This window comes from Rhinatrema bivittatum, chromosome 1, assembly GCF_901001135.1.
Source record: "Rhinatrema bivittatum chromosome 1, aRhiBiv1.1, whole genome shotgun sequence".
Classification (NCBI taxonomy): domain Eukaryota; kingdom Metazoa; phylum Chordata; class Amphibia; order Gymnophiona; family Rhinatrematidae; genus Rhinatrema; species Rhinatrema bivittatum.
This window is the reverse complement of record NC_042615.1, coordinates 616,388,800-616,402,682: the sequence shown is the minus strand read 5'-3', so window position 1 is coordinate 616,402,682 and position 13,883 is coordinate 616,388,800. Positions and strand designations below refer to the sequence as shown.

The 13,883-nt window shown below is 45.4% G+C and overlaps 1 protein-coding gene across 4 annotated transcripts in view; it reads left to right on the top strand.

Annotated features, from left to right (window-relative positions):
• AP3S1 (adaptor related protein complex 3 subunit sigma 1) overlaps nt 1-13,883 on the top strand; it is a 234,635-nt gene that overhangs the window by 40,960 nt on the left and 179,792 nt on the right. For 2 of the 4 annotated variants that reach the window (XM_029571216.1, XM_029571232.1), the window contains exon 1: nt 3,745-3,813. The exons of 1 other annotated variant lie outside the window; for it this stretch is intronic. In XM_029571216.1, the coding sequence (XP_029427076.1) occupies nt 3,745-3,813 (69 nt within the window). Of the gene's footprint in view, nt 1-3,570; nt 3,814-13,883 lie in introns of those variants that run through there. One more of the 4 variants, XM_029571241.1, reaches the window with a different exon arrangement.

The following is a 13,883-nucleotide window of genomic DNA, read 5'->3' as shown; positions in this document are numbered from 1 at the left end:
CCCCCACCCATTTGGTTCATAAACTCCATGGCTTCCTCTTGTTCATAGATCCCTGGCATGTTCTGCTTAAATTATCTCAAACTTCATCTTGTTACTTCCCCATGCATACTGTGAGCCTCCCCAACTCTGCACCTCACAAAACTGAGAATTGCTTATTCTCAACCTTTTGTTTTCATGAGTGCTGTCTTTCTGGGTACCTAGCTTTTACAAAGGGGACAAAAGCTAGCTCTGATAGCAAAATGAAACCATCCTTGAATTAATCTGTTAATTCATTGAAAGACTATTGGCATTATAAAATAAAATAAATTAATATCCTCCAAAAACTTTTAGAACTATACACTTTTCTTACATTGTCCTTTAGGTTACAATTTAACATCAAAGTAACCTTCTCCACAAGCTTAGCAAAATGTAATTGAACTATCATTTTGTTGCCAAACTCTTTGAAGGTACAACTTGTAGGCATTTCATCCTAGCTAGTTAACTTTTGCATGCAGCATATAATGTTAGCTAGTTATATATCAATCTGTCTATACACAAATACATATACCTACCACCCCTCTCTCCCCTGTGGTACCTGGTGTTAATCATATTCTTCCAGCAACCCCTAACTGGTGAATTTGGTACTAGTCAGATCCTTTTATAGAAAAATGCAGTTTGTTATTGCTGGGGAACCCATTCATTTTCTAGCCTTTCTATATCTAAAACAGCTTCTTATACAATACACTAACACTCAGGCCGATACAGTAAAGTGCGGCCGCGGTTACCCTGCTTCTAACCCGCTTTCTACTCACAATTTGGCCACGTTAGTCCAACCCATGATTCACTATCCCTTTTAACCCATCCTTACCGCTTCTTTAAATCAACGGGAAACCCTTTCCGCCCGCGGCATGTATATGAGATGTAAACGATCGGATTAGCTATTCCCTCCCATACAGAAACGTGCGCCCTGATTATCGCTTTTTTTAACCTGCAGTTTTGCCGCATGTTTAACCTGCTAATTTACCGCCTACCCTTACCCCTGCATTAGTGTGGAGCATCAGGTCAGAGAGACGAAATTTCACAGGCAAACGACCCCCTCACCCCCCCGGGACAAGAGCCAGGAACGGGCAAACTTTCTCCCAGCCCCCGCTCACCTGCCCTGGTCGCGTCCATGGTGCCGGTCTCTAGGGCAGTCCCAGTCCTCTCTCCCATCGTCCAGGGGCAGCCGGTGGCGAGAGCGAGAGCAGCCTGGGGCGGATCGCGAGGCGGCTTCCAGCAGCCCCCACCGGTGAGGGTGCATGAACGCATGCCGTGACCTGAGCGCCCGGCTGGACGTCCGAGGTCACGGCGTGTGCCCATTCACCAGTGCCGGCGAGGGCTGCTGGAAGCTGCCTCGCGATCTGCCCCGGGCTGCTCTCGCTCTCACCGCCGGCTGCCCCCGGGAGGATGGGAGAGAGGACTGGGGCTGCCCCGGAGACTGGCACCCATGGATGCGGCCAGGGCAGGTGAGCGGGGGCTGGGGGGATGGGATTAGTCGCGATCTGAAGAGTGGCTTTCCCAGTGCGTTGGATTTTAGGTTTTCTTTTGCTTAAAAGTTGGGATCCACTTCCTGGTACTTGTCATTTCAAATGACATTTGAAATGACAGGTACCAGCTCACCCAAGATACTGTAAAGGCGCTGTATAGCGCCTATACAGTAAAATGGATTGCGCTTCATGGACGCGGCTTGCATTTGCATGCCATTTAAATATAGTATTGAGCGGTATGTGATCCAGACTGTGCATGCGGCAAACGTGGGTGGGCCCGGCACTAACGCACCTCTTTCTACCGCACCTTACTGTATCGGCCTGACTATTAGCAATTCAGATAACTTGCTTTACTGCTCCAGGTTAGTTGCCAAAGACCATTCCACACACTGCCACAGTTACCTACTAATACCTGTAGATCTCTGCTCCTGCATTAAACCAACTGACATAAAATATCTTGTTTATAAAACTCCGCCACTAATAAAGCTCTCACAACACTTTTTTTTCAAAAAGAGTTCAATCATCTTAGAAGTATTCCTTTCACCCCCCCTGCCCCCAGCCCGTGTGTGTGTGTGTGTGTGTGTGAGCGCGCAAACACATACACCATACTTACGTTCTCTGTTCTTGCGGTCCACATGATCTCTGGGCCAAAGTGTGCCCTTGGTGCTGCAACCACCTAGCAGGTTTCAATCACCACGTCGTACCTCCCCGCTGCATCTCTCTTTGGTTCCCCGTCATGCCGCTGACTTGTGAATCTGTCATGTGTACACAAACACACACAACATCCTCATGTTCTCTGTTTCTGCAGTCCACTTGATCTTAGTGTCAAACAAGGGCCCCCGCATGCTTTATATCCACGCCACTCCTCATCTGTCTGCTTCTCTGTCTGGTCCTTCATCGCTCTGTGTCTGTTCGGTTCTCTCTCGGGTCCCTCGCTGTTCCTATTCTGTCTGCATCTCAATCTAGTCCCTCATCATCCTGTGCCATTCCTTCTGATCTCGCTCTCTCTCCTCCAGTCCCTCGCTGTCCAGAGACTCTATCTGCATCTTCTTTATTCACATCACCTACTTTGCCGCTCCACAGACACTAATGCCATGTAGTGAAATTGTACGTTCAGGAGGCAATTGAAAATCCCACTGTGTCCAGTCAATAATGTGCTGCTTTGGTTCCATAAATAAATGTGCTGTTTATGCAATTACGTTCTTCCAAGTCCTTTAGTCTGTTTCTCATGTTCAAGATTACTTTATAGGCCACCCCATGCACCTGATATCCAGTTGCTATGCATCTGCTGCACCGTGGATTAATCTCCTTTCCTGTTTTGAACCAGATTGGCACGCTGCCCTAGTGATCTCCATGTTGGTACTGTACTGGGATTGCCTCACTTCTCCTTCCTTACAAGCACTGCCTAGTTATCCTTATACAACATAAGACAAACAGGATTCCCAGCTGTACCTCTGAAAAAAGTTAAAACCACTGTTGTCTCCCAGCCTCTCTCTCTCTCCCACTGCTGCTGTTCACGTCTGCTGTGCCCTCCCTTCTGCCCTGCCACCAAATAATTCAATGGCTAACTCCCCCTGCCTGTTCTTTTGCATCTGCCCATATACCTTCCCTGAACAACTGGATCCTGCCAAGCTAATCCCCCTATCCCCCTTCCTGTACCTGCTCCTCCTGAATCCTGTTCCACCCTCTATTGTTTTACTCCCCAGGGGTCCCATTGGTTCAGAGGTGAAGGGGAGGCATTTGCTTTGGTGCCAGCCCTAACACTTGTAAAGAAATGTGAGTCTCCTCAGTCTGTAAGTGCACTCGGCATGCTTTCTGCCCCGGTTTAGGTTTGTCCCTCACTCCTGCTGCTGCACGCATTCTGCCCCTGCTTAGGTTTGTCCCTCTGGCTGCGCCGTTAGCCGATGTGGACGTGGAGGGGGTCTGCGGTAGCCACCCCACAGGCGGAGGATTGGTGAATCCCCTGGACGCCGAGCCAACCAGAGGCAGAGCCGCGGCCGCCAGCTGCTGGAACCCGTGAGCTTGCTCCACGCCCCCCCCCCCTTCCCACACGTCACAGGTAGGGAGAGAACGCGCGCGAGCTGAGCTGCGGGGAGACAAGAGAGTGAATGCAAAGAAGGGAGGAGTGGCATTTGCGGCGGCTGCTCTCCCCCTCTCTAGCCCGGCCCGTGTCAGTGAGCCGCCGACTGCCCTGCAATCCCACTCCCCCCCCTCCCTTCTTCCGCTCGCCGCCGACAGCATGATCAAAGCAATCCTCATCTTCAACAACCACGGCAAGCCCCGGCTCTCCAAATTCTACGAGCACTATGTGAGTGAATGGGGAAGCTCGGAACCGCCCAGCGAGAGGGAGGGGGGGCTGAGGGGTGGCCGCATGATCAGAGCCAGAAAAGAGTAACCTTCCCAATGTGTACTGGGGGGGTCCTCAGAAAGGGAGGTGCAAAAAACAAAGAAGCTCCCCCCCACCCCTGGCTTGCAAACATTTAAGCCTGGGACCCACTATCAGGCGGTCACATGACTCGCTGCCACATGACTTCAGGGTCCAACGTGTAATCTGGTGCTGGTTTGCACATCTTTACTGGTGGTGACTTGCTGTGTGAATGCCAGGTATTTTGTGGGTTTTTTGGGGGGGATGGGGGGAGATGCCAAAAAAGAGATGATTGCCCTTCTTGGACGTGGAACAGAATTTGTTTTCTAGTTCAAGTTGTCAGTTGGAGGGAACTGTGAAGATAGCGCTGACAGTCCCCCCCTAAGCCCTGGGTGGGAACACTCGGGCTCCTCTGGTGGCAGCACCTACCCGCTTGGCTTGTGCAGCAGAAGACACCTGGAAGTTACCTGCTTCCTGGCCTGCTCACCAGTGAACATTTTGCTTCCTGGTTCCATGGGTGTAGGGACTTCGTACAAAGAGAATAAATCTTGTAACTGATGGCTCCAAAAAGGGGTCCTCTCTTCTTCACTCTCAGTTTCTGGGTCTATTAACTAAAATGCCCCTGGCACTTCTTGATGGCTCTAGTGTCGGGAAATTCTCACAAGCTTAGAAGTGTATAGGTTTATTTTGATAGGTAGAAGAGCCAGGCTTATAGGAGCTTGCAAGAGGGCAAAATATATTTTTGTTGATGGATTTAAAGAAAAGAGAAAAAAGGAGACCAGTAGTATGGTTTTTAAAAGAGGTGGCTGAAAAAGTAAGAGCAAACTGGTTAGCATTCAAAAAAACACAATAGATCTTAGAAAAGGAATCATAGAGAAGATAGTCAAGATAGCAAATGTACAAGTGGAAGAAAAGATAGCTAAGGCAGTAAAGCAACAATGCAAAACTTTTTTCAGGTATGTCAGTGAAATGAAGAAGGACAGACGGGATCACAAGACTAAGAGGAAAGAGACAAGAAAAAGTATATTAAGGTAGTCCACTAAAAAGGTATCACCTTATTTTGTGTTAACCTTTATTCCATTCAAGTTAAAAGTGGAACTACTAAAGTACTTTATTTGGTAATCACTGAAGAAGAAATTGAAGCAGGTGCACTGATAGTTGACAGGGAAATGATAGTGAAAGAGATGCCACACCATTTACCAAAGAAAGGGTTTGTGTGGAAGTAAGAAAAATACAAGTGGACTAACCTATGAGACTTGATGTAACATACCCTAGAATATTAAGCGAGCTCAGAGATCTACTTATAGATCTGTTGAACAGATGTGTGGAAAGAGGAGGAGTTCCTTAGGATTGGGGAAAACAAAGAACAAATGTCAGTCTTCATAAACATGATAATTGGGAGGAGTTTGTGAGCAACAGGCTGGTTAGTCTGTACCTGTTGGTGACTAAAGGAAAGGATAGTAAAGTATCTTGAATCCAGTGGCTTGCAGTATGCATGCAATACAGCATGGTTTTACAAAACAGTTTTTTTTCAAAAAAATCTGATCACCTTTTTTGATTGAGTGATCACAAGTATGCCCTAGATATGGTGTGTTTGAATTTCAGCAAAGCTTGTGGTACTGGCCCAGATAATAATTTCATATATAAACTGAGTCTATGGGTAGATCCCAAGATGGTAACTGGGTTAGAAACTGTTTGAGTGTCTGACAACATAGAGTGAACACCTTTAAACACTACACTGAGGAAGGCAGGGTGATAATTGAAGTGCTTCATGGATCTATTCTGAAGCTGGCTCTGTTCAAATCTTTCTGTGCATAATATGAAAGGGGTAATAAGAAAAGTTTGTCTCTTTGCAGACAATACTAACATCTGCAATAGAATGGATGTCCCTGAAGGGGTATACAGAATGAAGCGAGATCTAGGAAAGCTTGAGGAATGGCTGAGTTTTCAGGACAAAAAGTGCAGAGTTATGCATATTGGGTACAGAATCTAAAGAAGCAGTATCCACTGGGAGGTGAAATACTGAAAAATGTCAAATAGAAGAGAATGAGGATCATCCTGTTGGGATCATCATCATTTATTTATAACACGCCTTTTTACCTGGGGCAGTCAATGGAGATGGAACTATTTTGTCACGCCCGGCGCCACCGGCTGTGCAAACTGTGTAATTGCATAGGGCAGCACACCTGGTGGGGCGGCATCGGGAGCAGAGAGAGGACCATGGTACCGCCGGTGCATTTGATCTCACTGGCGGCGGAAGAAGTAGGAGACCACAGCAGAAGAGGAAGCTCCTCCCGCAGCTCCTCCTCATGTGCTGCCCCCCCCCCCCCCTGTATTCAACACTTGTGGTGCTAGCACAACCTGTATTCTTATCTCACAAGATGAGAATTCAGGAAGTGCTAGCACCCTGAGTGTTGAATTACTTCAGGGCCAGCTCATGGAAGAGCTGCAGAATGGCTGCTCTCCACAAAGAAGAAGGTATAGGCTGGCAGCAGCAGCGGAGGAGGAATGACCCGTGGACCCTGACTGCCTGATCTGCATGTGCGTGTGTGTGTGTTAATGAATGAAAAGCTGCCTGTGATAGGCGTGTGTATATGAATGGGAGGCTGACTGGGATGAGTGGGTGTATGAATGGGAGCCTGCGTGGGTTGCTTATGTGTGTGTGTGTGTGTGAATGGGAGCCTGCCTGGAATGGGTGGGTGTATGAATGGGAGCCTGCCTGGGTTGCTTATGTGTGTGTGTGAATGGGAGCCTGCCTGGAATGGGTGGGTGTATGAATGGGAGCCTGCCTGGGTTGCATATGTGTGTGTGTGAATGGGAGCCTGCCTGGAATGGGTGGGTGTATGAATGGGAGCCTGTCTGGGTTGCATATGTGTGTGTGTGAATAAGAGCTTGTCTGAGATTGGGGGGTGGGGGTGCACATGCATGCATGGAAGCCTTCCTGGGATGGGCAAGGTTGTGTATGCGAAAATGGGATCCTTCCTGGGATTTTGGTGGATGTGAATGTGAGCCTACATGGGGGGTGTGGTGTAAATGGGAGCTTGTCTGGGGTGTGTGTGCGAGAGAGATTGTGGGCTGCAGGTGGATTGCAACCTGCTATCAGCTGAAATGAAGATGAGGGCTTGGTGCTGCTGGTGGATCCCAAGCAAAGAAGAGCTGGATACGCCTGTGGGTTTGTCTGAGAGAGAGAGAGAGAGGGAGTGTTAGTGTGTGTGTAAGAAAGAGAGGAGAAATTTTGTGCATTCCACTCCCGTTAATTCATGACAATCTCAGGGTGACTGGAAATCAAATGTTCCCAGGTATGGAGAGCATGAATTTTTAAAATCCTTCTTAGTTTTCTTTTTCAGGTGTTATTTGATGTGTTTGCTGTTTTGAAATATTTTATTACTATTTTGACATTTAAAAAAATGGTATATGTTTTAATTATTTGAACTTTTATTCATCAGCTGTTTTGAAATAATAATAGTATGCTTTTAGTATTTTGATTATGTATTTATTTTATTTCTTGATTTTATTGTTTGATGTTTGAGGAATGCTGGTGGTTCTGTTTTTCATTGTTGCACTGCATAGAGTGTCTGGCTTCTTGCAGTTTCCAGTTCAGTTTTAATCTGCAAGTATGTATTTCTACTTTATGGTTGCTCTATTCTGTATTTGGTGAGGGTCTGTTTATGTTCTGGATATGTGAATGAAGGGAGGCATTTTCCTAATAGGGAGTGTATTAATGTATTTGGGCTTTTAGAGGGTCAAGCCCACACCCAGCACACATCACAATAGGCCTAATAGCATATGGGCTTCAAGTGTATTTTATGCAGGGATTTTGGTTGGCATCACAGCAGTGCATGTAAATATAATGTAAGTGATAGTTTTACCTCAGAATACGGTATTTTAATATTTTTCATGTAAAATATATTTTGTACAGTGCAACACAATTCAAGCAGACTAGCACAGTAGGAGTAGTACAGCGTAGTAGAGTACAGTACAGGTACTAGCTATAAATTGAATCAACAGTACAATGGTAAACAAATAGGTTCCATTAGGCAGGGGATGTAGATAGTTTCACTGGGTAAATATTGTGCCAGGAGATACAGGGAGTTATGTACAAAGCTGTTTTTTTTTAAATAGGGTTCATGTTACTGGTTGGCACCAAATGCTGCCTCAAAAAGCCAGGTTTACATCAGTTTTCTGAAAGAAAGCTGGTCTGGAGCAAGTCTGTTATGGGGTGGTAGAGAATGCCATAGAGTTGGAACCGATACTGTGACATTCTCTTCCTAGTGTTGATGAAGTGCATTGTGAGCTTGTCAGTGAACGTAGGGAGCAAGTGGGCAAGTATGGGGTTAGAGATCTGTAGAGGTAGGTAGGTGCTAGCTCCAGGGCGTGATTTAAGATGTTGATGCCCATAGGCAAAGTGTCATGGTGGTGCCCCTTTGAAACTCTGCTGGCACATGGCCCAAAAGCAAGCAGAGGCAAGGATACGCTTTGGTTTGTATGTTTGGCACATTCAGAATGTGGTGTCTTAGGCTTATGTTGTGTATGCTTAAATCCTGGCCTTTTCAGAATTTTGTTGGCTAGGATCGGGAGTTTGAATTTTGTGCAGTAGAGTGTTGGGAGCCAATATAAGGTTTTTAGAATAGGGCAGTGTTTCTTAAACCTCTCCTGGAGGCACACCTAACCAGTCAAGTTTTCATGATATCTGTAATGAATATGCATGAGGCAGATTTGCATATATCAGACACACAATGTAAGCAAATGTATTTAATGCATATTTATTGGGGCAATCCTGAAAATTTGACTGGATAGGCATACATCCAGGAAAGGGTTGGGGAAACACTTTGATGGGGATTATGTGATCAAATTTATTCACATTAATTGTTGTGTAGGCTGCAGAGCTTTGTATGAGCTGTAGGCCATACTTTGGGGTGTTAGGAATTCCATCATAGAATGAGATACAGTAGTTCAAGTAGGAGATGACTATGGCTCGAACAGTAGATAGTATCATCCAGGAGAAGGCTGTTTTTGGTTTCTGCTTGGACTTGAGGTTTGGTAAGTTGGGCGTTTGAAATGAAGCCTGTACTCCGGACTTGGAAGCTGAGGATTAGGACTATTGATGGTGGTCAAAGATAAAGGGATGCTAGGACGCACAGGGAGAGGCATAACTGATACTATTTATTTATTTAAATACCATCAATCTGGGATTCAAGCTTGGCGGTTTACAATAAAACTAAAAATAAATCATAAATTAAACTCAAAATACAAATTTACATTAAAAAAAAAACCTGACATGATACATAATCAAAAGGTGCTGGTAATGGCTCGGTGCAGGTCATTGGTGAGGTCTACCTTTGAAGGGATATAGAGTCCAGAGACAGGCGTATGCATTTACACCTTTCTTCAGTGGACAGGATGCTCAAAAACTAGAGATCGTGGAATGAAGCTCCAAGGGGATAGACTCAAGAGTAACATCAGAAAACATTTTGTCTTGTACAGGGAGGCGAATGCATGTAATGACCTATCGAGGAAGGTGATGGATCAGTAGCAAAATTCAAGAAAGCCTGGGATAAGCACCGAGGATCCCTAACTACGAAATAGTGAAGGGGAAACTGCCGATTTAGAACTCTCAGTAAAAGTCTACTAACACAAAAATGTCAGCAGAAAAGGGACTCGGGCAGTCAACTATTCCGACAGGTCTTACTAGAAATGGCAACCCGAAATAGCAGATCGGAGAGATATTACCCTACCATAAACAATTTTAAACAACTTCTGGTTTATTATTTATTTATTAAAAATATTTCAAAACTGCCTATAGTAATCACAGCCACCTAAAGGGAATAAACACTTGTGGTTATCAGTGGATCAATTTAAGGATGAAGAAAACAATACACAGACCACTGCAAACTGGAAGGATTAAGTAAAACTTGGTGGGCGATTAGAGCATCATATCTCCGGACAGTGGTCCTCCACAGAAGCTGAGTGTGCATCACTCCAGAGACTTGCAGGGCTTCAGCTGCATCAGAAATACCCTCTCTTTCTGCCTCTCATGTTTTATTTGACTATGATAGGACAGACGTGGAAGGCCCATCTAGTCTACTCTGGTTCCTTTCTGCTACAGTGCCACAGAGCCCAGCTGATCTCTGGTTTGTTTTCTGAGGCCTGATCTAGTGAAAGGACATTTTCCACCTCTCACTTGTGATGAACTCGTGAACAGTCCAGCATGGGTATTGCAGCACTTTTTTTCTCTCTCCTCTGGGTAACTTTGCTCACATTCCTTAGCATTCACATGACAGAGCTTTTATCCTCTGGGGCTGTCAGTGAGTGAGAACCAAGAGAAAGTGTAACCGTGGGGAAACAACAAGAGGCGTCTCATTGCATGACTTCTGAAACTGAATTTGTAGCTGTTTAACCAACCAGGAACTGAATTTGTAGCTGTTTAACCAACCAGGAACTATCTGGACTTCGAAACAGTTAATGAAGATTGAAGGGTTCAATTTAAGACGGCAAATCCTTCAGCTACAGCAAGAGAGGAGACCAGCATAGAACAGGGGTCCTGCAGTGCCACAATCTCCACTGTATTTGCATGCAGTGGAGGTAATGCATGCAAATATACTTCATGCATATTCATTGTGGATATCCTGAATACCCAACCTGTTTGTGGCACTGCAGGGCCTGAGTTGCCTTCCTCTGGCCTAGAATTGTGCCTATGCTTGGATCATTGCCTGCTCAGTCCTGATTTTGTAAGCAGTAAGCTGTGCACGTAAATGATAAACTGATATTTTTCTCTGGAGAAATTGAATTACGTTTCTTTGCTGGCATTTGGTGCAGATAGAGAATGTAGTAAAGCATTTTCAGTGACGGTGAAAACCAGGCTTTTTACCTTTGCAAAATATCTTCTCCTGGGATTTTCTTTTTTTTAACATAGATTTACTGGGAATGTTTTGCAAAACATAAAAATAAAATGACTTATTTGCCCTTTTTTTGCTACATTCTGAAACCCCTTTTTAAAAACAAATGATTAAAACAGTGATACTGCAAAACTAGCCAAATTCACCATTTTTCACCTTTCCTGGGGTAATTCTCATGAAAAGTGTATTGCAGATATGTGATTATGCATATTTTGTGGAATATTGTCAGACTATTCACAAATTGACAGCTTTTCCTTTTGCAGAACCTAAAGTTCATGGGAACAAGTTATTTGAGCCTCAGGAGAATATTCATTTGAGTACTCTACTGGCTCTGTGTTGCCAGTTTTCTTAAATGCTAGTTACTGTCTGGCCGATTCCTGGCTTTCTGAGAAATGCCTTGCCTGCATGGAGGGGGTCTGCCTACTAGAAAGCGCTGAATCGGCTCATCGGATTAGCTGATGCAGATTTTTCTGAGAGATATTAATACTCTTCATGCTGGTGGCACATCAGAATCAAATTGTTTATGAGCATGGCAGAAATACTCAGTCTTCATAGATGGTTTTTCTTTGCTTAAAAAACATGTCCACTTTTTGAGCCTTGACTACTACCCCTGTTCTGCTAGCACAGGATTTAACAAAAATGATTGGATGTGGGAAAGATGTGGTGCCAACGATAGGGACAACAGAAGGGGGGATTGATTTGATGCAGGGCTGACAAGTTTCTTCTTAGATATGTTGAGACTTTAGACAGCAAAGGAACACAGGATGAGATGCTATGGGGACCCAAATTTGAAAGAGGGAGATGTCTGGGTAGAAAAAAGCAGTTTGGTTGCTGTGTTAGTCTGTGTGGTTACACAGAAACAAAGTTCAAACCAGTTATAGATGACAATTTTTTTTTATTGGACTGATTTACGGTAATAGGTTTGCAGCTAGCAACCCAGAGCTCGGCTCCCTTCATCAGGTCAGTGCAGGACAAGCTATGGAATGCTGCTACCCAAACGTACCAGGAAATTACAGACTGCCTTACAATGAAGGTGTTTTTCCAAACCTAGAAATAGTAGTAAGGTAAAAGGATGGAGGGGGGAGAATGGGTTAGCAGGGAAACAAATCACCAGAATTCCCAGATGTAGCTGGGACTATGGGGCCGATGTAATAAGCAGAGCTAATGGTGCCACAGGTTTGGGCGTGCATGTCCCGTGCAAAGCCGATAATGGTATATAATAAGGGTTTTGGCACAGACAAAACACACATACAAACCCGCTTATGTACCCGCGGCCGATTTTGTGAGTGTGGATGCAAATAACATGTAAAGGATGAAATTCATTGACAATGCAGGGAGCCGCACTAGCAGGGGGTGATGCTAGTGTGGTTTTTTTGTAATGTGGGCTTCTTAGCACCATGGTCAGGGCATGAGTTAAGTGAAAGTGCCGACTCGGGAGGGGGCATTTTATTTCACTGCTTGCTTGCATCAGTGTGGCGTGTGTCACTGTCCATGCAGCTCTGGTGCGATTATGGATTACATGGATTGCTTTCATCTGTTTCTGATGCTGTGCTACATCCTGCGGGTCTGCCAAAGCATTACAGCAACAGAAGTTGCGGCAGCTGACAGAGGAGCGGGAGGGTCAGGTGGGGAAGAGGCCGAGAGGAGGGATTGAGAGGAGCAGGTTGTTCTGGCGGAAGGAGTCCAGAGAAGGGCTTGGAAGCAGCAGATATTCCGTCTCAGGACCACGTTGCTGGGGATGCCGGAGTCGGATGAGGTGAGGATGTACAGACTGAGCGCCAGGGCTATCAAGGCTCTGTATGACGAGATGAGAGAGGACATAGATCGTGGAATTGCCAGGCCAGGCCTGGTGAAGCTGCTCGCAGTCCTTCATTTTCTGGCCACCGGCTCCTTCCAGAACTCTGTGGGTGGGGTGGCTGGCATGGAGCAGTCAGCCTTCTCCAGGCATTCCAGTCAGGTACTGGAGGGCCTTGCTGAAGAGGGTTAGGCAGTACATAAGATGCTTTACAGCAGCGTTGGGAATGGCAAGAGAAGAATAGAGCTTTTTATTATGTTGCTGGTATACCTAATGTGATGTGCACTATTGATTGTACCCATGTGGCTCGCACCCCTTTTCGTGGCAGAGAAATGGCATACTGGAATCGCAAACATGACCACTCTCTGAGCATTCAAGTGATGTGCAGTGCTCACATGAAGTTACTCAGCGTTGTATCGAAATTTTCTGGAAGCAGTCATGACTCATTCATCCAGGCTGAGTCAGCACTGGCACAGAACTTCACAGAAGGGAAATATGGTGAAGGCCGGTTGCTGGGTAAGTGTGAAATAAAAGCAGATGCAAGAGCTTAGAATAAGTTTCGTTCGGCTCTGTGGGGTCAGGGATGTGCACTTGCATAACTTAAAAAGTAAGTGTGCTGGAGTGGGAGCCTAAGGCATGACAGTAAGTGCTTTCTTGTACATGGGTGCCAAAGTGCTTACTAATCTGGCTAACCTCCCTGTGAGCTCACCCGCTTTACAGATTAGTAGCTGCCATTTGAAAAATTTCGGATTTGGGGGAGAAGGGGGGTATGTTGGGTTCATTGTTTTACTTTTGTTTTGCATGGGAAAGTAGGGGATTACTCCGCAGTTTGCATTTATTCCATGTGGATGGGGTTAGTGGCAGGGGTGTGGATAATTATATTATGTTCTACTTAGCATATTTTTATTTTACTGAGCTTGAAGGGGGTTGCCTTCATTGCTAGCCCCGTGTTATGGAGGGGCGGGTAAGGTAGACAGCCATGAAATTTTTTTTTCTTTAATAGTGGTGGTAACCATTTTTTATTGGCCAGTATGGCCTTTTAAGGTTATGGAGGCCCGTGAGTTGGTGATCAGTCGGTAATGGCTTCGCCCCATTCTGCTGGCACACATGAATCAGATAGAATTGACAAATCGGCCTGTTAGCATGCACAATGTTGCCTTTACTATAAATGCCATCTGCCACATGGTTGCCCGTATGTCTATTAATATGTAGCACAGGTTAGCGAACAGGGGCGAGTCCCAAAGACAAAATAGTAAGGGGTTTTATTTTTTTTTTACTTGGCGGTGTCATTGAACAAAACAAAATTGTTATAGATGTCAGCT